We start from the raw sequence: 23,548 nt of genomic DNA, 5'->3' as shown, positions 1-23,548 counted from the left end.
ACCAACATGGCGACCGCATGATTATTACAGGAGGGGACGAGGTCATGTGACCCACCAGCCGCCATATAACCCCCCCCCCCCCCCAGACCTGGACTTAAATGGACAGACAATTTCCTGCCAAAGCGATGAAGGACGAGGAGTCGGCCGTGACTTTAAATTTCTCTTTTTATTGAACAGAAAGTGAATAATACAGTGAGAATTCAGAATGACCCCCGAAGTCTCTGCCCCCCTGAATGTGCTTTGCTGCTTCTCACAGTAAACAAATATTAACAAGGCCACTAATTACTGAGAATAGAAGCGGAGAGTGACCCGACCGCGGGGGCTGATGACAGGCGGGTGACGTCTGCTGCGTCCTCACCTTACATGAGAAAGAGGATAAAAAATGAGGCTTCCAGGAAGCCCAGCCTACGACGAGTCACCAGGATGCCCAGCCTACGACGAGTCACCAGGATGGGCCTAGTGTATCTAAAGCACGTACCTCTCCCAGCCTGCGGAGGCAGCAACGCATTACAGGTCCACATGTATCTCCCAAGGAAAGTATAAGGCGAAGCCCCTTGGGGCCCATCTGACCAGGAGCGCTCCTGTAATGTGATGCACGCTCCACAGGACGGCACTGTTTCCATATTAACACCCTCTGCTTCTCATGGACCCCTGAAGAGCACAATGGACGTTCCTGCAAACCCCAAGAAAAGTTCTTGGACAAGAATCATTTGGGCAGGGAATAAAAACTGGACCCCCGTCAGGGGCTCGGATCTGTGTGGTCCAGCCGCCACGTGTGCACCTCGCTCCATGTCCTCCGGCCCCCGATACAGAGTTACCATAGAAGGACAACTCCCACCCGAGTCCTGAGATCATTTTATAGATATTTTTAAATCCGACCCTTCCCCCAATTGCTGGAGTAAAATGTGAAGTTTACGGTTTTCCCCCCTCATCCCTTACAAAATAAAAATAAAATTCTCTGCCTTTTATTTTTTTTTTTGACTCTTCGTATGATGACGGGGGGCCGAGGTCACGGCGGCAGAGATGAGCGTGGCCTGTAAACACACCCAGCGTGAAGCAGTGTTCATGCAGCGGCCCCTCGTGACCGACCGGTCAAATGATGCAGGGATTACAAATCCGTCACAATGTTATCCATAGACCTTAATAAAAGACCCCTCCCTTTCCCAGCAGTAGGGGGCGCCACTTCTCTTGAATGCCAGGCTGTGCGTCTCTCCGTCATGGCGTCTGCATTTAAGACCCTGCTCCACCCGTGTGCAAACCCGTCCAGAACAGTGAATGGTACAAACGCTTCAATAGAATCCATTTTATAACTTTCCCCCCCCCCCCCCAATTTTTAAAATATTTCTAGAGTTTTTTTTTTTTAAAAAAAAAACAGAAAATTAAATCCCCCCCCCCTTGTATTTACATCAAATCCTCGCCGACCGCTTCTCGGAAATGAGAGGACAAATACAGTCGCCATTGAGGGGAGGGGGGAGGGGGGGGATTCTTAAAGTTACTGAAGATATTTTTGTTGTGTAAGACCCCATAAATATAAAAAACACCCCCTCCCTCATCCCAGAAGCGATAGGCGTCATACCGCGGGGTTTAGCCCCGCCCACAGGGGGGTGGAGTCTCCCGGGAAGCTCAAGCAGCGTCAGTGCAGGAGAGCGCGTCAATACCCCCCCCTCCCCCAGAATGGAAAGGGTTAAAGATATGTGAGCCCCCCACCCCAAAAAGGAATAAATTAGACAAGAGTCATACACTTGGTATTTGAGGTAAGATTGTTAGGTTCCAGTCTGTCTGGGACTTGTGGTCCGCCGCCGTCTCTTCTCCGCCCTTCACATGATGGTTTTGGAAGGTCCTTGTCCTCCCGACCATCTTGTGCGGTGGTTGATCTTGTGCCGCGCTCCCTCCGTGGCGGCGACATCCTCACAGCACCTCCTGCGCCGCGCAGCCGCCGCCCACCGTGAAGCGGAATTCCTGCAGGTTGGAGACGCCGTGGAAGTGGACGAAAGCGCCGGCCACAACGAAGATATGGAAAAGCTGGTGAGAGTGGAACTGCGGAGAAAACAGGAGAACAGTCAGCGAGCGGCTGCAACCAGTCAGTGCCAGTGATGATGTCATAGTCCGTGCAGCTGGCTGCGCTGTGATTGGAGGATGATGTCATGGTCTGTGCCAGCATCCTCCAATCACAGAGCAGCCACTTTGGACATAGTCGCAGATTTGGGGGGGTCTCCAGCCCCCCTACCACTTACCCAGATGTCGCACTTTCCGGGGAAGAATCGCTCGGGGATGCGGGCGGCGTACAGAGCGGCCCCGGTGATGTACAGGGAGGCCATGAGGAGAAGCCAGCCGATCTGCCCCATGGTGGCCGCTTTCAGGAACCCTTCAGAGATGACGAAGTGCAGGGTGGGGATGATCCCGCTGAGGCCCAATCCTACAAATACACCTACGGGGGGCACAAAAAGGAAAAGAGGTCAGACGATCTGCAAAAACAAAGGATTTATCAGCTGGATACAACTGTAACGAACCCTCAGCTGTGACAAGGAGAAGATAACGACGCGGTGGCACTCACCCGCCCTGACGCCACGGTACTGCGGGGTGGCAAACAGGTCGCACTGGGAGACGATGATGGCAGCGATGCCCAGGACGCAGATGATGATCAGGTAGACGAAGCACGGCTGCGGGTTGCAGTAGAAGGAGTAGTAGAGCCAGGGAACGAAGCTGCCCATGATGAGGAGGGCGATGCCCGAATAGTCCAACCTGAAGACACAGGAGGAGAGGGTGAGGGGGCACGGATCGGCTGGGGCCTCGTCGCCTGACACCAGAGCGCAATAACTTACTTGGAGAAGACGCGGGACACTCCCTCCGAATGGCAGTACACAGTGTGAAAGAGCCAGGAGAAGGACAGGCAGAGGATGGCGCCGAGGAAGAAGAGGCCGAACACCACCTTCTCCTGCACGGGGGCGATGAACGCCATGTTGGGCCGGAACATGTAGAAGATGCCCAGGCAGAGGAAGAAGACGCAGCCTGCAAGGAGAGAGCGGGCAACGTCAGCTGAGGACCACATCGTGTACTGCTCCTTTAAGAGAAGTCACAGCTGCGCCGCCATGCCCGGTCCGCGCTCGCCAGCCGGGCAAGGGTCAGCATTACCTAGTAGGTGGGTCCAGATGTTGCCCGTCTCCGTGTGTATTCTGAAGATGCTTTTGAAGCAGGCGCGGAAGGAGGGCATCGGTGGGCGGTGCCCGTGCAGCAGGTAGTCGTTGTCCTTCAGCCAATCAGGAAGCACGTCGTGAGGAATGACGCGCCACCGACCCTCCCACACCTGGAACAAGGAGGGAAGAGGTCAGGACCCCCAGCATAGAGGAGTGACCCACCCCCCACATGAAGGAGTGACCCCACACTGAGATGGGCCTATGACAGTTCTTCCAGGTATCTTACCTTGCAGACGAACTCCTCCACCCTCTCCATGGCGTGGTGGGCCTGGAGGAGCGGAGCCATGCCCATGAAGCCTTCATCCTCCTGGGGGGGCTTCTCTACTACGTCGCCGTCCTCCGGGGTCTGCAAAAACAAAATGATCACAATTTACTTTTATTTAAAGTGGCGGCGTCATCAGAAAATCGACAACTGGGACCAAGTTAAAGGGGAAGTACGTATGAAAATGTAACTATAGATACAACCACCGCTGACTGTTTAACCCTTCAGTCCCCGCCGCCTGCTCCATTACTGGAAATCTGGATATTCCCAGGAGACTTACAAGTAATGCACCTAAAAATAACGCGGGGGGCTTCCAGGAAGGAGCAGAGCTCAATGATCGGCACCGATTATACCAGGTCATCCTCCACCCGAGAGGCAGGACGACCATTTATAAGACTGTAGAAAAAGAGCAGCAAAGTAGTGGCTGATAACACGGAGCAAAAGCTTACATATAGAGTGACCACGACAGAAAGATGGCAGCAGCGATGGGGCGACGGTACTTATTCCAACACATGCACAGGTGCCGGTCACTCATCTGTCCCGACCCCCCTAAACACTGGCAGTATACGGGGGGGCTATAGGGCCGAAGCAGAGGAGCAGATCAGTTACTGCGATACCATATACCCGGTATCCAATCCAGGATCTCATCACTTCCAGGAACGGCACCGAATCCGGAGGGACGAGGCCGAGCTCCGACATAACGAGAGTCGAACGTCACCGCACCCGGCGAGATCTGAGGCCGAAAGAGAACAAACCGCCAGATACCAACCCCAGAATAGAGTGCCGCAATCAACTGCTCCAACCGGAAAGAAAATCACCGAGGACTCAACATCTACAGACAAGAAAGGGAGCGAAGCCGACCGTAGATTATAAGGATATAACGGGCGGGCGAGGAAAGTGACCCGCGAGAGAACGGGGAAAGCAGTCATATACACAGAACAGGGGCCGCGGGGGAAGAGAACTGCTATAATACTGCCCCCTATGTACAAGAATATAACTACTATAATACTGCCCCCTATGTACAAGAATATAACTACTATAATACTGCCCCCTATGTACAAGAATATAACTACTATAATACTGCCCCCTATGTACAAGAATATAACTACTATAATACTGCCCCCTATGTACAAGAATATAACTACTATAATACTGCCCCCTATGTACAAGAATATAACTACTATAATACTGCCCCCTATGTACAAGAATATAACTACTATAATACTGCCCCCTATGTACAAGAATATAACTACTATAATACTGCCCCCTATGTACAAGAATATAACTACTATAATACTGCCCCCTATGTACAAGAATATAACTACTATAATACTGCCCCCTATGTACAAGAATATAACTACTATAATACTGCCCCCTATGTACAAGAATATAACTACTATAATACTGCCCCCTATGTACAAGAATATAACTACTATAATACTGCCCCCTATGTACAAGAATATAACTACTATAATACTGCCCCCTATGTACAAGAATATAACTACTATAATACTGCCCCTATGTACAAGAATATAACTACTATAATACTGCTCCTATGTACAGAATATAACTACTATAATACTGCCTCCTATGTACAAGAATATAACTACTATAATACTGCTCCCTATGTACAAGAATATAACTACTATAATACTGCCCCTATGTACAAGAATATAGCTACTATAATACTGCCCCTATGTACAAGAATATAACTACTATAATACTGCCCCTATGTACAAGAATATAACTACTATAATACTGCTCCCTATGTACAAGGATATAACTACTATAATACTGCCCGCTGTGTATAAGAATATAACTACTATAATACTGCTCCTATAACAAGAATATAACTACTATAATACTGTCCCCTATGTACAAGAATATAACTACTATAATACTGCTCCTATAACAAGAATATAACTACTATAATACTGTCCCCTATGTACAAGAATATAACTACTATAATACTGCTCCTATGTACAAGAATATAACTACTATAATACTGCCCCCTATGTACAAGAATATAACTACTATAATACTGCTCCTATGTACAAGAATATAACTACTATAATACTGCCCCCTATGTACAAGAATATAACTACTATAATACTGCCCCTATGTACAAGAATAGAACTACTATAATACTGCCCCCTATGTACAGGAATATAACTACTATAATACTGCCCCCTATGTACAGGAATATAACTACTATAATACTGCCCCTATGTACAAGAATATAACTACTATAATACTGCCCCCTATGTACAAGAATATAACTACTATAATACTGCCCCCTATGTACAAGAATATAACTACTATAATACTGCCCCCTATGTACAAGAATATAACTACTATAATACTGCCCCCTATGTACAAGAATATAACTACTATAATACTGCTCCTATGTACAAGAATATAACTACTATAATACTGCTCCTATGTACAAGAATATAACTACTATAATACTGCCCCCTATATACAAGAAAATAACTACTATAATACTGCTCCTATGTACAAGAATATAACTACTATAATACTGCTCCTATGTACAAGAATATAACTACTATAATACTGCCCCCTACGTCCTATACTATGTAATATGCGGTACTGCAGGAGGCGCTGTCGGTAACACTTTGGCGTGTGACCTGTGGCATCTGATCGGCTCCATGAGATCTGGTGTCGGTATGATCCCGGCTCCGCTTCCTCTCTGGCGGTGCCAGGTGCAGAGCATTGTGTCTGTCACGCTTCGCGAGGTGTGTAATGTTTCGGTGGGTGTCAGGTGCGCTCCCCTCCCCCTCTATAATAAGCCGGGGATATTACAGGATTGCTTTCTGCGGTTCTACACACAGTAGATGTAATATACACAGCGTGGCGGTATATACTGACACGTCTGCAGCGCTGCACCCCTCTTTCCTCTGCTGTCCTCCTCAGTAGGGCATGCTGGGAGTTGTAGTTTTACACCAACTGACAGGCTAAAAGCAAGAGCCCCCGGATCAAGGGCAAAAGGGCAAGATCAAATCAGTGCAGATCCACCACCTGTCCACTAGAGGCGCCCCTGCAAGGTCTCAGACCAACAAGTCCCAGCACTGCTGCCAGAGGACGCACAAAAGGGCCGAGCTGTGAACACAAATCCCCACAAACCTCCCAGATCAATAACCGGCTGATACCAGAGAGCAGCGGCGACGTGGTGCCCCTTATCCCACATTTAGAGACAATGAGGTCATGAAAGGGAAACCAGCGGCGGAGGATTGAGCAACGCTGCGGAGGATGGGTGTGATGATCACACCACAAGTACAGAGGTTACTGTGTGCAGAGGTCGCCCCGACTGTACAGGAATGTGACCGACAATAAGCCAAAGCAGGAAATAAGTACACCCCTCCCCCATATACAGGACTCCTAGAACTACAACTCCCATCATGCACCAGCATCCTGCACCGCAATATGTGATGAATGGAGGTTATTAAAAGAAGTCTCATGATCCGACTCAGCACGAGGCTCCGAGATCATCAGCGACTTCCCCAGCGCCCAATTATCAGAGCGAAACGCCATCTTCCTGGAAAACAAATCCCCCGAGCAGTCATTACATCCCGGGTAATACCACCGCCACCAGGCGACATCACCGCCACATCCAGAGCAGAAGTCATCAATACCGGCCTGCAGTACCAGCGCGGGGCAAGAAACCACTGCCATCATTATATTAGGGGGCAGTATTATAGTAGGTATATTCTTGTACATAGGGGGCAGTATTATAGTAGTTATATTCTTGTATATAGGAGGCAGTATTATAGTAGTTATATTCTTGTACATAGGGGCAGTATTATAGTAGTTATATTCTTGTACATAGGGGCAGTATTATAGTAGTTATATTCTTGTACATAGGGGGCAGTATTATAGTAGTTATATTCTTGTACATAGGGGCAGTATTATAGTAGTTATATTCTTGTATATAGGAGGCAGTATTATAGTAGTTATATTCTTGTACATAGGGGCAGTATTATAGTAGTTATATTCTTGTACATAGGAGCAGTATTATAGTAGTTATATTCTTGTACATAGGGGCAGTATTATAGTAGTTATATTCTTGTACATAGGGGGCAGTATTATAGTAGTTATATTCTTGTACATAGGGGCAGTATTATAGTAGTTATATTCTTGTACATAGGGGGCAGTATTATAGTAGTTATATTCTTGTACATAGGGGGCAGTATTATAGTAGTTATATTCTTGTACATAGGGGCAGTATTATAGTAGTTATATTCTTGTACATAGGGGGCAGTATTATAGTAGTTATATTCTTGCACATAGGGGGCAGTATTATAGTAGTTATACTTTTGGATGTAAGCAGAGGATTATATTTTTTGGATGCGTCCATCACGCTCCGGTCTGGGAAGGGGGTTGGGTTTTCCCTTATCTACATTACAGATATCTGTCAAGGTCGCAGCAGGCGGTTGATGAACACTCTCTTGCTGCCTCCCACATTTAGGTCACTGGGTGACTCTTTACTCTTTACACTTCGGCACATGAAACCCGACCTGGGAATCGTCTGCGTTTCGCTAAATGTTACATAAAGGTAACGGGATCCGTCGCCCTCGGAAGAATCCACACAAGTGGCGGCAGCCGCAGGACGACACCGGACACCGCTGAGCCGCCGGGATCTTATCCTTGGTAACCGAAGCCTCCGCCGTCGTATAATGTGGCGTCGCTTCAGGTATTCAGTAATGAAGGGATAAGATGTCCGGGGGGCAGGAAGACCCCGCTATAATACAGTGAATGTATAACCCACACAGCTGATTTTTGCTACAATTGGATCAGCAGCAGCGGAGGTCACTTTCCTGTCCTAGGATAATGGCTCCGCCCCGTGTGAGCTCCCAGCCAATGAGCATGAGCCAGAGGTCACATGACTTCCATACTGACCAGCCCCCAAGGAGTTGGTAAAGTGCAGTGAAAGGTCCAGCTTGTGCCCCATAACGAACTATAACTCCCAGCAGATTCCAGCCCGTTCTGCATGTCACACGGTTATGTGAGAGTGACAGTCCAAGTCCGAGAGAAGAGAAGGATTATGGGATAAAAAAAAAAAAAGAGGGGGTGAAAGGGGAAAAGGTGTCTACGCCCGTGTTACGCCCGTCCTGGACTTCAGCCCTAATCACAAGCTGTGGATCATCTCCTCCTCACACCCAGAGTCTGGAGAACTTGGCAAGAAAAGTTTTTGGCGGGCGGAGCAGGTGATACGCTGGCATCTGCGCCGCCCGCGAGGAGGAGGAGGAGGAGGGTCCGTGTGTTACACAACGATCAGCAGATAAGGGGGGCAGCCGGCCGGGTCATTGTATTTTGCCCAGAAATAGAAACAAGGGCTAGGGAGAATTTTTCTCGACCCACAGTCCGGTGGGCACGGTGCCCGGTGAGATCAGCGTAAGACAATAGACGCCAGTGTGTGGCGGCATCACGAGGGCACGGGTCCTATCCCGTCACTAATATCCGGAGAGATAAACAAGCCACGAAGGGAAGGATGGGCCGAGACGGGCGCTGCCCTCCCCCCGCCTGGGTTACTGCCGTCCCCGGGCACCAACCTGCGGTCACCCAGCTTCCCCGACTGAGGGATTCGAGCACAGGACGCTCTGGATGCCGATGGGCGGCGGAGATCTGAGGCATCAGGCCGCCGGGTGATGGACGACTCCTCGAATACAGACAGGCGCTTATTAAATATGGATGCGGCCGGTGCGAACACAAGTGCTGAGTATGGGGCTGAGTGCGGCCCGGGGCGACGGCACAAATCAGTCACCGTCCTGAGCCAGCGGGACAAGGTCACCTTCACCTGCCCTGAAAGCCCCGGGGACGGAGGCAGCGCACCCCCCGCAGTCAGTGCAGGTCTACAGAGGGGAGCAGACCCATATATAGATATATAGATATATATAAGACATATCCCCACAGTCAGTGCAGGGTCTACAGCGACATGGATAGCAGACCCCTATATATACACACACAAGACATATCCCCACAGTCAGTGCAGGTTCTACAGAGGGGAGCGGACCCCCATATATATAAGACATATCCCCACAGTCAGTGCAGGTTCTACAGAGGGGAGCGGACCCCCATATATATAAGACATATCCCCACAGTCAGTGCAGGGTCTACAGCGACGTGGATAGCAGACCCCTATATATACAAGACATATCCCCACAGTCAGTGCAGGGTCTACAGAGGGGAGCGGACCCCGATATACAAGACATATGCCCACAGCCAGCGCAGGGTCTACAGCGACGTGGGGAGCGGACCCCCATATACAAGACATATCCCTGCAGTCAGTGCAGGGTCTACAGTGACGTGCGGAGCGGACCCCCATACACAAGACATTTATATCATACTGCGTGTAAATTAAAGGGGAACTCCATCTATAATAGGGGGCTACCATATGCTGCTTTTTCACAGCCGGTGCCGGGGTCCGGAGCCCGATGGACGCCAGGCATCCGCACTGCAGTTAGGCAGGAGGTTCTGACAACCCCTCATATCCAGTGACAAGTAGTTGTCAGCCCCATTAGAAATAGAGGAGAGCGGGATCTTTCAGTGGCGCAGAGCGGGGGATGGGGGCTCTGGGCGGAGTAACCCTTTCATGCACGCAGCGCTCGCCCGGCCGGGAGCACACAGCGGCTCTTTGTGCTGCAGATCGCACACTGGCTCCGGCCGCTGTTCGGGGGGCTGCGGACCGCCCTCCATACACCGCCTCCTGTGTATGATCTAATACAAGGCACAAGCTTAGCTCTCGCCCGGGAAGAGGTGTGGGGGTCCGGGCACCATCTATTTAGGGGTAATTATCCCTCCATCTCTGCAGAGCTGGCATTATATAATCCCAGCACCTGGGAGCCATAGGATTAGGGGCTGCTGAAATACTCTGTGCTGCTGGTGTGCCCTGCTCCACCCTCACTAGGGCAGCACACCTGTCCTGAAAAACTCTGTGCTGCTGTGTCCTGACATTAATACCTATGTGAGAGGACGCGACTAACAACTCAGGTTCACAGATGCAGCGGCTCCTGGCACATGATGTGTGGAGACCTGGGGGCGTCCGCCCCGACCCCCGAGATCCCCCTCACCTAGATCCCGAGGCTTAACCCTTACTGCACCGCGAATGACGGAGCTCTCCACACAGCCCCCACTAAAATCACCACAAGGGTCCAGTCACTGGCCCCCACAGCATTCAGTACATGGCTCTACTGAAATCCTCTGTGCTGCTGTGGGACCCTCATTGACCTCCTGAAATCCTCTGTACTGCTGTGGGACCCTCATTGCTCTCCTGAAATCCTCTGTACTGCTGTGGGACCCTCATTGCTCTCCTGAAATCCTCTGTACTGCTGCGGGACCCTCCCATTGCTTGGCCTCCCCCAGGTTCAGCGCACTCCTCCCCTGAAATCCTCTGTACTGCTGTGGGCCCTCTTTGCGTGCGCGGCCCAGCACACAGGTGGCATTAGCATGGCAGTGACTTACATTCTCCTGGGCAGGGCATGGAGGGGGCTCGGCCAGAAGGGGGCACACTTCGTCGTACTGGTCATGCTGGGAGTTGGTGCCCTCGGAGGTGACTGGCATGTGTCCTCTGCGCAGCCTCAGGACAGACTCAGGACGGACGCTGCTCCCCTCCTCTTCTTGTGTGTTCATGGGATGTGGGGGTCCCACGTCAGGGTCCTTTCTGCTGGACGGATGGCCAGCGTCACTACAGAGACCTGCGGGGAGATAAAAGCCGTTAATATTCACCCGTCACCTCCCCGAACCCCAGGATGACGGCTGAGCGATTACTTCTGTGTCGGGAGTGGGGGAGCATGGCCGCCGACCGCCAACCTGCGCAGCAGAGAGAACCGCACTCCGGAGCGGCGGAGGAGATATTCACCACACGGGTCATAAAAGTTATTAATTCATCAGAATCTGATAAGATTTCCCCCCCTCCCCCACTAATAAACCCGCACATCACGCCACGCGGACAAGGTCTCTTAAAGGGGAATGCACCTAGAAGGAGTTACTTGGGAAGTGGCTTGCGGCCCTTACCCCGGTGGGCGCCATTGCCCCTCAGAGGCGAGATGGTCAGGTCCCAGGCAATATCTAAGAAGAGCTGTGAAATCCGATAAGAGCGCCCCGCGACTAAAGACGGGGGGCGTGAGCTTCTCGTCCTCCGCCGGACCACCACCACCAAGGGGGCACATGACTGCCGGGTCATGGCAGTGGGCAGCGGTGCCAGGGCTTGTACCAGGCCGTAAGAAGAATCTGTGGAGCTGGCAGAAGGGTGCAATGGCAGCGGGCACCGCAGGGCGGGGGAGGGGGCACATGCTCATCATCAACAGCTTAATATGCAAAACAGGGGCTCAGCATTAACGAGGAAAGGAGCTCAGGGCCCGATTAGCCAACTGGCAGCGCAGGACGGACCCGGGAGGGGGAGACGGCCACTTACAGACTAATTATCATCAGCATCTTCTGGTCTCCCACAATAAACAGTAAAGCTTTACAGAGACCACCCCCGCCCCAGAGCGAGCGGCAGCCCCCAGCACTGAGCAGCCTGCAGCACAATGTGCGGTTATAACATAGGTGCACTGGCCTTTAAATCTCCCAATTACAATCTGAGAAGAAGGCGAAACCCCTGAGACACAATGTTGTAGTCACCGAGCCCCATAATTATAGGAGGCGCCGACATCCGAGGAAACACCAACCTGCCGGCGAGGGAGACGGTGCCAGCCGACACTGCCCGGACTGTCACCAGAGCCGGGGGCAAATCACAGCCCGAACCCCGACTGTATGATAGCAGACGTATCCCCGTACATAGGGGGCAGTATTATAGTAGTTATATTCTTGTACATAGGGAGCAGTATTATAGTAGTTATATTCTTGTACATAGGGGACAGTATTATAGTAGTTATATTCTTGTACATAGGGAGCAGTATTATAGTAGTTATATTCTTGTACATAGGGGACAGTATTATAGTAGTTATATTCTTGTACATAGGGGGCAGTATTATAGTAGTTATATTCTTGTACATAGGGGGCAGTATTATAGTAGTTATATTCTTGTACATAGGGGGCAGTATTATAGTAGTTATATTCTTGTACATAGGGGGCAGTATTATAGTAGTTATATTCTTGTACATAGGGGGCAGTATTATAGTAGTTATATTCTTGTACATAGGGGACAGTATTATAGTAGTTATATTCTTGTACATAGGGGCAGTTTTATAGTAGTTATATTCTTGTACATAGGGGGCAGTATTATAGTAGTTATATTCTTGTACATAGGGGGGCAGTATTATAGTAGTTATATTCTTGTACATAGGGGTAGTATTATAGTAGTTATATTCTTGTACATAGGGGGGCAGTATTATAGTAGTTATATTCTTGTACATAGGGGTAGTATTATAGTAGTTATATTCTTGTACATAGGGAGCAGTATTATAGTAGTTATATTCTTTTACATAGGGGGGCAGTATTATAGTAGTTATATTCTTGTACATAGGGGGGCAGTATTATAGTAGTTATATTCTTGTACATAGGGGGGCAGTATTATAGTAGTTATATTCTTGTACATAGGGGGGCAGTATTATAGTAGTTATATTCTTGTACATAGGGGGCAGTATTATAGTAGTTATATTCCTGTACATAGGGGTAGTATTATAGCAGTTATATACCTTGGCAGAACCATGTGTCGGTCTCCTGTCTGGCAGGTGAGGATGGTTGGGCACCTCGCCTCCTCACAGGTTCTCCACAGGACATTATTAATGAGCGGTCCCAGGCAGGTTCCCACGTGCCACAGGCGCTTACAGGATCTAAGGCTGGGCACAGGCGGGGCGCTCTTATGTGGGTACATGGTGTTCTGCGGGGCGGATGTGTACGGAGCCTGAATGTTTGTTTATCGAGGTAATAAAACAAGGAAAGGAAGTGGATCTGATGGAGTCTGTGCAGCAGCTGCAGGAGGGCGACGCAGCGACAGCCCTGGTGCGAGACGTTTTGGGGCCACGGATCCCGGCATCACCGGAGCCTTTTTTCAGAAATTGCACCATCACTGACCAGCAGCCGAGGGGGCGAAACTAGTCATCAGGATGACGTAACTCCGCAGGAATGCAGCGCACAAGACCCCGCGTATGTGAGACGTAAGACCCCTGGAAACTTCCACACATGGCCCAGGAATTCCCAGGCAGAACATCAGAGGACACGTAGAGGGGCGGCGGAGGCCACGGACGTCATTACTACACAGTCAATAGGCGGCATTAAAGGGGCAGCCTTCTGCAGACCACCCCCCTTTAAAAATGCAGAGGTGATACAACAAGTATGGCCACCAGAGCTGTGCCCTCCCCAAAGACACGAGTTATCCGTACCATGATGCTAGACATCTGGGTGCAGGGCATTATGGGAACTGTAGTTCTTTTCCTCCTATCTCAGAATGCAGCTTTGGCTGTGACTGGAGTATAAATATAACTCAAATATGAAGAACGATGCGAAGTTACTCAATAGTTAATGTACTCTAGCAGAACTTTCCCCCTGACTCACAATTTATGCTGGTAAACTTTTGTGCTGGCAACAAAACACAAATCCCCTCTTAAATATCAGCTGAGCCCCCGCGTTCACCGCCGGTCCCCTGTGACACTGATCACGTGGGGAGCTGCTGACAGACGGCCGCTCTGTGCCCATCGCCCAGTCAGGTACCGGCTGCACCAGGTCAGATTCACACAGCATGTCTCAGGAAAGACTCCATGCTTTACACTGCATCTCTGCTCCATTAGGACACAGCTGTGACTGGTGACACAAGCAGAGCTATTAGAGTTTACATAGCCTAAAGTCTGCCTCCGGTCTCATCAGAAGCTTTATCTCCCCCATGCTTTACACTACTGCTTTGCTTGTTCAGATTGGCTGCTGCATATAGAAGCAGAAGCCCCCTTATCCTCTGTCCATATAAAAAAAATATACATACATTATATGTGGGCATAAAACTTTAGAAAGACACACCTGGCTGCTGCAGAACCTCTTGCCTGAAGCATCTGAGGATTGTCTTATAAAGCAAATATCCTCGGTGCCCTCTGTACTATGGGAGGAGGAGCGTTACAGTGTGCAGCCCCCGCTCCATCCCGAAACACAGACACCCTGTAACTGGCCGGGCCGGAAACTCTTCAGAACTGGAAAAGCCGCCCGGGTGACTTCTCGTGGATCGGGAGGGTCACCGCCCGGGTGACTGCTCGTGGATCAGGAGGGCCACCGCCCGGGTGACCGCTCGTGGATCAGGAGGGCCACCGCCCGGGTGACCGCTCGTGGATCAGGAGGGCCACCGCCCGGGTGACCGCTCGTGGATCAGGAGGGCCACCGCCCGGGTGACCGCTCGTGGATCAGGAGGGCCACCGCCCGGGTGACCGCTCGTGGATCAGGAGGGCCACCGCCCGGGTGACCGCTCGTGGATCAGGAGGGCCACCGCCCGGGTGACCGCTCGTGGATCAGGAGGGCCACCGCCCGGGTGACCGCTCGTGGATCAGGAGGGCCACCGCCCGGGTGACCGCTCGTGGATCAGGAGGGCCACCGCCCGGGTGACCGCTCGTGGATCAGGAGGGCCACCGCCCGGGTGACCGCTCGTGGATCAGGAGGGCCACCGCCCGGGTGACCGCTCGTGGATCAGGAGGGCCACCGCCCGGGTGACCGCTCGTGGATCAGGAGGGCCACCGCCCGGGTGACCGCTCGTGGATCAGGAGGGCCACCGCCCGGGTGACCGCTCGTGGATCAGGAGGGCCACCGCCCGGGTGCGGGCACAGATACAGGTCTGTACTCGTATGTGTTTGTTGCAATGTATCAGCGTCGGTATAAGTGATCACTCTGCAGTGCAGTTCATCGGTGTCTAACTCCTGACCGCTGCAGCCAATCACTACTAGCCTCAGTGATGATATACAGCAACTGACTGTTGAAGCCTGTGATTGGTTGCAGTGGTCAGGGCGTCAAGATTAGCAACCAGCAGCACTTCAGCTGCCTTGAAACTACAACACCCAGCATGCTCGGACAGCCCCCAGATGTAGCACAAGTTACTGTCAGACCCCCGGACTAATCCCCTAACACATCCTACAACTTATAAGGCAAGGCAGGACTACTCCAGCCACATCCAAAGCTGCACACAGAACTAGTCATGAAGCCAGAGCTCGGTAGGTGCCGTATAGAAGGAGACATTGACCATTACTATGGTTCTTGTAGTTCTCCCCCTGGTCCAATATCCACCCCCCCCCCCTTCCCCAGGTCCACGGGTCTTTGAGGTCCCTGTATACGGTGAAAAGTACAGAGCGAGGTCATCCGAGCCGCAGCTCCCGAAATAAAAGCACATACCGGAGCGTGCGCCAAACTATGCAGCTCCAGGAACATAACCCCCAGCGGGGAGGAATGGAGCTTCAAGATCGTCTGATCGGACAGTGCAGAAAAGGAAAGAAAAAAAAAAGATAAGCCCCCAAAAAAGCAATTTGGGGCTCATTCAGTAAAAGTCAATGTACGTAATAGCTTACCATCAATAATGCAGGCTATACATGCTCTTTAAAAAAGGGGGCCTGTGCCTTTAAATTGCAGCCTTCATGTACAATAGGCATGACGTGCAGCGCTGCGCCCGGTATAACACGGGGCTTCTAGATCAGGTCCTGAAACCACTGACAACACAAAAGCCCCCGACGACAGCAGAGCAGGACCCCCGACACCGGCGGAGACGTCACCGGCTACAGCAAGGGGTCTGGGGGGCCAAGAAAGAGACCACAAACCCTTATGGACCAGGGACCAGAAGTGTCAGGGGAGAGGAGAAGGACTGGCAATGCTGATGGTTTCCATCCACATGAACAACAAGCAAAGAAGAGGTGGACAGGACTAAGATTGCAATCTACTACCCCCTGTTATCAGCCAAATCAAGCTGCCCAAATTATAGGGAACTGCACTCTATTGCTCCCCGTTATCAGCCATTCCAGGCCGGGCTGAACGACCGGAAGTGCAGAATTACTACTTTATATCTCATCTCCAGTCGCTCCTCTTATAATACTCTTGTGAGGGGGGTTACTGGCCCTTTAAACACAGGTGATGCGGGGGTCAGAGGTCAGAGAAGGGTCTAATGTGGAACAATCTGGGAGGACTCCCATCGATAATCGATTACATGGCGGCGACAGGAGGAGTTTACTGAAGAAATCAGATCTAATTGCATGATAAATATGGCTGCAAAATGCCACCTGTGCCCCCGATACATCCCCAGACGGGGGGTTGCCATGACTGAACAGCGGAGGGCTGCAACCTGTTAGTGACTACTACTCCCAACATTCACGGACAGCCGCAGGGCACAGCATAAAGGGTGAACAGCCTCGCTAGCAGCACCCCAACATGTCAGAAGTGAGGGGCACCGCTCAGTAATGTGACCCCTCAACCCAAAGACCCCCACTCAGAAGACGACGCGGGGGGCACCCGCCATATAGGCGCCACACAGCGGGGGATAGGGGCACACGCCATATTTGTACCCTAGGCTGAAGCCACAAGACAGCTATCAGAAAATGCCCCCAGGAGGTACAAGAGGGTTGGTGATGAGGGAAGAAAGGAAGCCGCCACTACCACAGGGCAAAGGAGCCGCGGGCACAGGGCACACACAGGCCGGGCAGCCGGGAATAGCAGGCACAGAACCGGTAGCGTACGGGTGTGAGGAGGCTCGGAGGCACAATATTCATATTGGGAAGTGTAAGTATATATTGCTGTAGTGTATCAGGGCTGTGGAGCATAAAATGGACCGACTCCTAAAATCTATAATAAATTGGGTACCGTAGTTCAGTGCAGTTTGTGGGGAATATTTGGGAAAGTTATGAAATGTCCTATAAATGTCTGTCCTATTCCTGAGATGAATCTGTGCTGCTTACTGACTCCACAGCCCTGGTAGCGTTGCGGTGTACGGAAGGGTACAGGGGGCAGTATACAGATGTGCAGGAGGTAGGGAGGCAGTACACAGATGTGCGGGAGGTAGGGAGGCAGTACACAGATGTGCGGGAGGTAGGGAGGCAGTACACAGATGTGCGGGAGGTAGGGAGGCAGTACACAGATGTGCGGGAGGTAGGGAGGCAGTACACAGATGTGCGGGAGGCAGTACACAGATGTACAGGGGGGCAGTACACAGATGTACAGGGGGGCAGTACACAGATGTACAGGGGGGCAGTACACAGATGTACAGGGGGGCAGTACACAGATGTACAGGGGGGCAGTACACAGATGTACAGGGGGGCAGTACACAGATGTACAGGGGGGCAGTACACAGATGTACAGGGGGGCAGTACACAGATGTACAGGGGGTAGGCGGCAGTATATGGCTGTACGGGGGGGCAGTATACGGCTGTACAGAGGGGCAGTGTACAGATATGCAGGAGGTAGGGGGCAGTATGCGGTCTGTATAAGAGGTAGGAGGCAGTATATAGATATGCAGATGGAGAAGTACAAGAGTATACGGTGGGTATCAGGGTGAGAGTATCCGTGTATGCAGTGGGCTCCGGGGCCGGTGTACAGGCAGTGCGGGGGGCAGTACACGGGTGTGCGGGTATTTTGGGGAGGTATATTTTGAGGCAGTAAGCGGTCGTATGGGGGAGGTGCAGTATACGGTTGTATGGCCAGTCTCAGGGCAGTATACAGGTGTGAGATGGGTTTTAGCACAATACAAAAAAAAAAAAGGCACGGGCAGTATATGAGAGTACAGGGGGGGGGGGGGATTCTGGGCAGTATACGAGAGTACGGGGGCGGTTGGATTCTGGGCAGTATACGAGAGTACGGGGGGGGGATTCTGGGCAGTATACGAGAGTACGGGGGGGGGGGATTCTGGGCAGTATACGAGAGTACGGGGGGGGATTCTGGGCAGTATACGAGAGTACGGGGGGGGGATTCTGGGCAGTATACGAGAGTACGGGGGGGGGGATTCTGGGCAGTATACGAGAGTACGGGGGGGGGGATTCTGGGCAGTATACGAGAGTACGGGGGGGGGGATTCTGGGCAGTATACGAGAGTACGGGGGGGGGGGATTCTGGGCAGTATACGAGAGTACGGGGGGGGGGATTCTGGGCAGTATACGAGAGTACGGGGGGGGGGATTCTGGGCAGTATACGAGAGTACGGGGGGGGGGGATTCTGGGCAGTATACGAGAGTACGGGGGGGGGATTCTGGGCAGTATACGAGAGTACGGGGGGGGGATTCTGGGCAGTATACGAGAGTACGGGGGGGGGGATTCTGGGCAGTATACGAGAGTACGGGGGGGGGGATTCTGGGCAGTATACGAGAGTACGGGGGGGGGATTCTGGGCAGTATACGAGAGTACAGGGGGGGGGGATTCTGGGCAGTATACGAGAGTACAGGGGGGGGGGGATTCTGGGCAGTATACGAGAGTACAGGGGGGGGGGGATTCTGGGCAGTATACGAGAGTACAGGGGGGGGGATTCTGGGCAGTATACAAGAGTACAGGGGGGGGGATTCTGGGCAGTATACAAGAGTACAGGGGGGGGGATTCTGGGCAGTATACAAGAGTACAGGGGGGGATTCTGGGCAGTATACAAGAGTACAGGGGGGGATTCTGGGCAGTATACAAGAGTACAGGGGGGGATTCTGGGCAGTATACAAGAGTACAGGGGGGGATTCTGGGCAGTATACAAGAGTACAGGGGGGGATTCTGGGCAGTATACAAGAGTACAGGGGGGGATTCTGGGCAGTATACAAGAGTACAGGGGGGGATTCTGGGCAGTATACAAGAGTACAGGGGGGGATTCTGGGCAGTATACAAGAGTACAGGGGGGGATTCTGGGCAGTATACAAGAGTACAGGGGGGGATTCTGGGCAGTATACAAGAGTACAGGGGGGGATTCTGGGCAGTATACAAGAGTACAGGGGGGGATTCTGGGCAGTATACAAGAGTACAGGGGGGGATTCTGGGCAGTATACAAGAGTACAGGGGGGGGATTCTGGGCAGTATACAAGAGTACAAGGGGGGATTCTGGGCAGTATACAAGAGTACAGGGGGGGATTCTGGGCAGTATACAAGAGTACAGGGGGGGGGATTCTGGGCAGTATACAAGAGTACAGGGGGGGGATTCTGGGCAGTATACAAGAGTACAGGGGGGGATTCTGGGCAGTATACAAGAGTACAGGGGGGGATTCTGGGCAGTATACAAGAGTACAGGGGGGGATTCTGGGCAGTATACAAGAGTACAGGGGGGGATTCTGGGCAGTATACAAGAGTACAGGGGGGATTCTGGGCAGTATACAAGAGTACAGGGGGGGATTCTGGGCAGTATACAAGAGTACAGGGGGGGATTCTGGGCAGTATACAAGAGTACGGGGGGGGAGGGATTCTGGGCAGTATACGAGAGTATGGGGGGGGGGGATTCTGGGCAGTATGCGAGAGTATGGGGGGGGATTCTGGGCAGTATGCGAGAGTATGGGGGGGGATTCTGGGCAGTATGCGAGAGTATGGGGGTGGGATTCTGGGCAGTATGCGAGAGTATGGGGGTGGGATTCTGGGCAGTATACGGGGAGGGTATGTGGACCCTATATAAGTGTACAGGGGGGCAGATTATAAACATACGGGGCATTATGGCAGTGCACTGTTGAGTCATTATACGGACATACCGAGCAGTAAGTGAGGGCACATGGGGGGCAGTATACGGGGGTACGCAGGTTTCTGTGCCATACACAGTTGTACAGGGGGGTTTTGGAGTAGTATATAATGGTATGGGGGGCTCTCATTGAGTATACAGCTGTACAGGGTTATTGGGGCAGTATACGGGGGTACGCAGGTTTCTGTGCCATACACAGTTGTACAGGGGGGTTTTGGAGTAGTATATAATGGCATGGGGGGGGGGCTCTCATTGAGTATACAGCTGTACGGGGTTATTGGGGCAGTATACGGGGGTACGCAGGTTTCTGTGCCATACACAGTTGTACAGGGGGGTTTTGGAGTAGTATATAATGGTATGGGGGGCTCTCATTGAGTATACAGCTGTACGGGGTTATTGGGGCAGTATACGGGGGTACGCAGGTTTCTGTGCCATACACAGTTGTACAGGGGGGTTTTGGAGTAGTATATAATGGCATGGGGGGGGGGCTCTCATTGAGTATACAGCTGTACGGGGTTATTGGGGCAGTATACGGGGGTACGCAGGTTTCTGTGCCATACACAGTTGTACAGGGGGGTTTTGGAGTAGTATATAATGGTATGGGGGGCTCTCATTGAGTATACAGCTGTACGGGGTTATTGGGGCAGTATACGGGGGTACGCAGGTTTCTGTGCCATACACAGTTGTACAGGGGGGTTTTGGAGTAGTATATAATGGTATGGGGGGCTCTCATTGAGTATACAGCTGTACGGGGTTATTGGGGCAGTATACGGGGGTACGCAGGTTTCTGTGCCATACACAGTTGTACAGGGGGGTTTTGGAGTAGTATATAATGGTATGGGGGGCTCTCATTGAGTATACAGCTGTACGGGGTTATTGGGGCAGTATACGGGGGTACGCAGGTTTCTGTGCCATACACAGTTGTACAGGGGGGTTTTGGAGTAGTATATAATGGTATGGGGGGCTCTCATTGAGTATACAGCTGTACAGGGTTATTGGGGCAGTATACGGGGGTACGCAGGTTTCTGTGCCATACACAGTTGTACAGGGGGGTTTTGGAGTAGTATATAATGGTATGGGGGGCTCTCATTGAGTATACAGCTGTACGGGGTTATTGGGGCAGTATACGGGGGTACGCAGCTTTCTGTGCCATACACAGTTGTACAGGGGGGTTTTGGAGTAGTATATAATGGTATGGGGGGCTCTCATTGAGTATACAGCTGTACAGGGTTATTGGGGCAGTATACGGGGGTACGCAGGTTTCTGTGCCATACACAGTTGTACAGGGGGGTTTTGGAGTAGTATATAATGGTATGGGGGGGCTCTCATTGAGTATACAGCTGTACGGGGTTATTGGGGCAGTATACGGGGGTACGCAGCTTTCTGTGCCATACACAGTTGTACAGGGGGGTTTTGGAGTAGTATATAATGGTATGGGGGGCTCTCATTGAGTATACAGCTGTACGGGGTTATTGGGGCAGTATACGGGGGTACGCAGCTTTCTGTGCCATACACAGTTGTATGCGGGGGTTGGGGCACTATATAAGGGTGCGGGGGGATTCTGGCAGCAGACAGGGGGTCACTATACGGTCACACATGGCGGGGTATCGGAGCTGAGGGTTCTGTGCAGTATACAGGTGAGCGGACAGTGGGGTCACTATGTACAGACACGGCAGTATGTAAGGGAACATGGGGGAGGTTAGGGCAGGATATGGGGGATTCTCTCAGCGGACAGTACAGTGGGGTCTGTGAGGGAGGTTGGGGGCAGTGTACCGGCAGCGGACAGCCGGGTCACCTCATCATTACAGCAGGCCGTCAGTGACACACGCGGCCGTTCCCTCCGGCCTCGGCGGCCTCCTCACCTTCTCCGTGTCTCCAGCCTCTCCGCTCTTCTGCCTGTCCGGCCGCCGTCTCTTATTGTCGCCTCCCCGGGTTGCCTGGCAGCGTCACCATGACGGCCATCGCACGAGGGAGCAGCGACCAATCACAGCGCGTTCTGTAGGCATGCACCAATACGTTACGCGGTGTCGCCCCGCCCTCGATCCGCTGCACGCCGGGAAATGTAGTTCTCCCTTAGCCCCGCCTCTTTATTTGTTTTGAACAAACCAAGGTCGCAGCTGACATGTGGTCCCGGACGACCAATCAGCGCCTGAATCCAGCACTTCCTGGTCACGTGAACTGTTTCTATAACAACCATGACTCTTCTACAGTGATGGCTCAGTGGACGCCTATAGTGATGACCAGAGACTCAGAATGTTCACTCACAACAAGGCTGTGATATCAATAAAGTTATTCAAATTGTTTATTCACAAGCCACACCCATTTATCATTTCTTTCTTCCCTGACAGGAGGAGTTGTCAGAGGGACGTAGACCACACAATGTGACAGCTGGCTTTTTGGTGTCTGTAAGGCCGTGTTCACACATTGCATAAATCCTATGCTTTTCATTTTCTGCAGATGTCGCCCCACACGACGCAGTAACAATCTGCTCTGATTTTTGCAGCATTTTTTATGCCTTTTCCCAGGTATTTGATGCAGATGTGAAGCCACGTTTTTATTGTGTTTACCAGGGGGCGTAACAATCGCGGTCGCAGAGGGTGTGACCAGGCCTGTGCCGAAGGGGCTGCCGACCCCAGCGCCCACTGCAGGGTCTGTGTCCGAGGAAGCAGATTGTGCTGAAGGGTACCGGAGCCCAGAGACCCCCCGGCTCCTTACACAATCACAGAGGTCAGACGTTTCCTGTAGATCTTCACCAGGTTTGCACACACTGCAGCAGGGATTTTGGCCCCCTCCTCCATACAGATCTTCTCCAGATCCTTCAGGTTTTGGGGCTGTCGCTGGGTAACATTGAGTTTCAGCTCCCTCCAAAGATTTTCTATTGGGTTCAGGTCTGGAGACTGGCTAGGCCACTCCAGGACCTAGAAATGCTTCTTACGGAGCCACTGCTTAGTTGCCCTGGCTGTGTGTTTCGGGTCATTGTCATGCTGGAAGACCCAACCACAACCCATCTTCAATGCACTTACTGAGGGAAGGAAGTTGTTGGCCAAAATCTCGCTATACATGACCCCATCCATCCTCCCTTCAATACGGTGCATTCGTCCTGTCCCCTTTGCAGAAAAGCACCCCCAAAGTATGATGTTTCCCCACCATTCTTCACAGTTGGGACTGTGTTCTTGAGGTTGTTCTCCTCCTTCGGCCTCCAAACACAGCGAATGGAGTTGACACCAAAAAGTTCTGTTTTGGTCTCCTCTGACCACATGACCTTCTCCCATGCCTCCTCTGGATCATCCAGAAGGTCATTGGTGAACTTCAAACAGGCCTGGACATGTGCTGGCATGAGCAGGGGGACCTTGCGTGCCCTGCTGGATTTTAATCCATGACTGCGTAGTGTGTTACTAATGGTAATGTGTGAGACTGTGGTGCCAGCTCTCTTCAGGTCATTGACCAGGTCCTCCCATGTAGTTCTGGGCTGATTCCTGACCTTTCTCAGAATCATC

General features: G+C 51.7%; 1 protein-coding gene across 4 annotated transcripts; it reads right to left on the bottom strand.

Moving 5' to 3' along the window:
* Positions 1-854: 854 nt before the first annotated feature.
* ADIPOR2 (adiponectin receptor 2) lies at positions 855-22,061 on the bottom strand. 4 transcript variants are annotated; one of them, XM_073650348.1, is made up of 8 exons: positions 21,914-22,061; positions 10,936-11,168; positions 3,421-3,540; positions 3,133-3,304; positions 2,823-3,009; positions 2,555-2,742; positions 2,235-2,428; positions 855-2,037 (listed from the first exon to the last, which is right to left on the bottom strand). In XM_073650348.1, exons 2-8 carry the CDS (start codon positions 11,101-11,103, stop codon positions 1,909-1,911), a joined length of 1,158 nt encoding a protein of 385 aa, XP_073506449.1. In that variant the 5' UTR covers positions 11,104-11,168; positions 21,914-22,061; the 3' UTR covers positions 855-1,908. The 4 variants fall into 4 exon arrangements, with proteins under 4 accessions (XP_073506449.1, XP_073506450.1, XP_073506447.1 ...); XM_073650349.1 differs by lacking the exon at positions 21,914-22,061 and adding an exon at positions 14,428-14,571; XM_073650346.1 differs by lacking the exon at positions 21,914-22,061 and adding an exon at positions 13,113-13,231.
* Between the last annotated feature and the right edge of the window lie 1,487 nt (positions 22,062-23,548).

This window comes from Phyllobates terribilis, unplaced genomic scaffold (assembly GCF_046119375.1).
Source record: "Phyllobates terribilis strain yellow unplaced genomic scaffold, ASM4611937v1 Scaffold_10__3_contigs__length_209671492, whole genome shotgun sequence".
In the NCBI taxonomy this organism is placed as follows: Eukaryota; Metazoa; Chordata; class Amphibia; order Anura; family Dendrobatidae; genus Phyllobates; species Phyllobates terribilis.
This window is presented reverse-complemented; position numbering and strand designations above follow the sequence as displayed.

Excerpts from the sequence above, each read along its gene's own strand:
- ADIPOR2 (XM_073650346.1), bottom strand. The coding sequence starts at position 13,197 with ATGTCCTGTGGAGAACCTGTGAGGAGGCGAGGTGCCCAACCATCCTCA. Across the intron at positions 3,010-3,132 it reads CATCTGGACCCACCTACTAG|GCTGCGTCTTCTTCCTCTGC; the intron begins GTAATGCTGACC and ends CTCTCCTTGCAG. Across the intron at positions 2,038-2,234 it reads CCGGAAAGTGCGACATCTGG|TTCCACTCTCACCAGCTTTT; the intron begins GTAAGTGGTAGG and ends TTTTCTCCGCAG.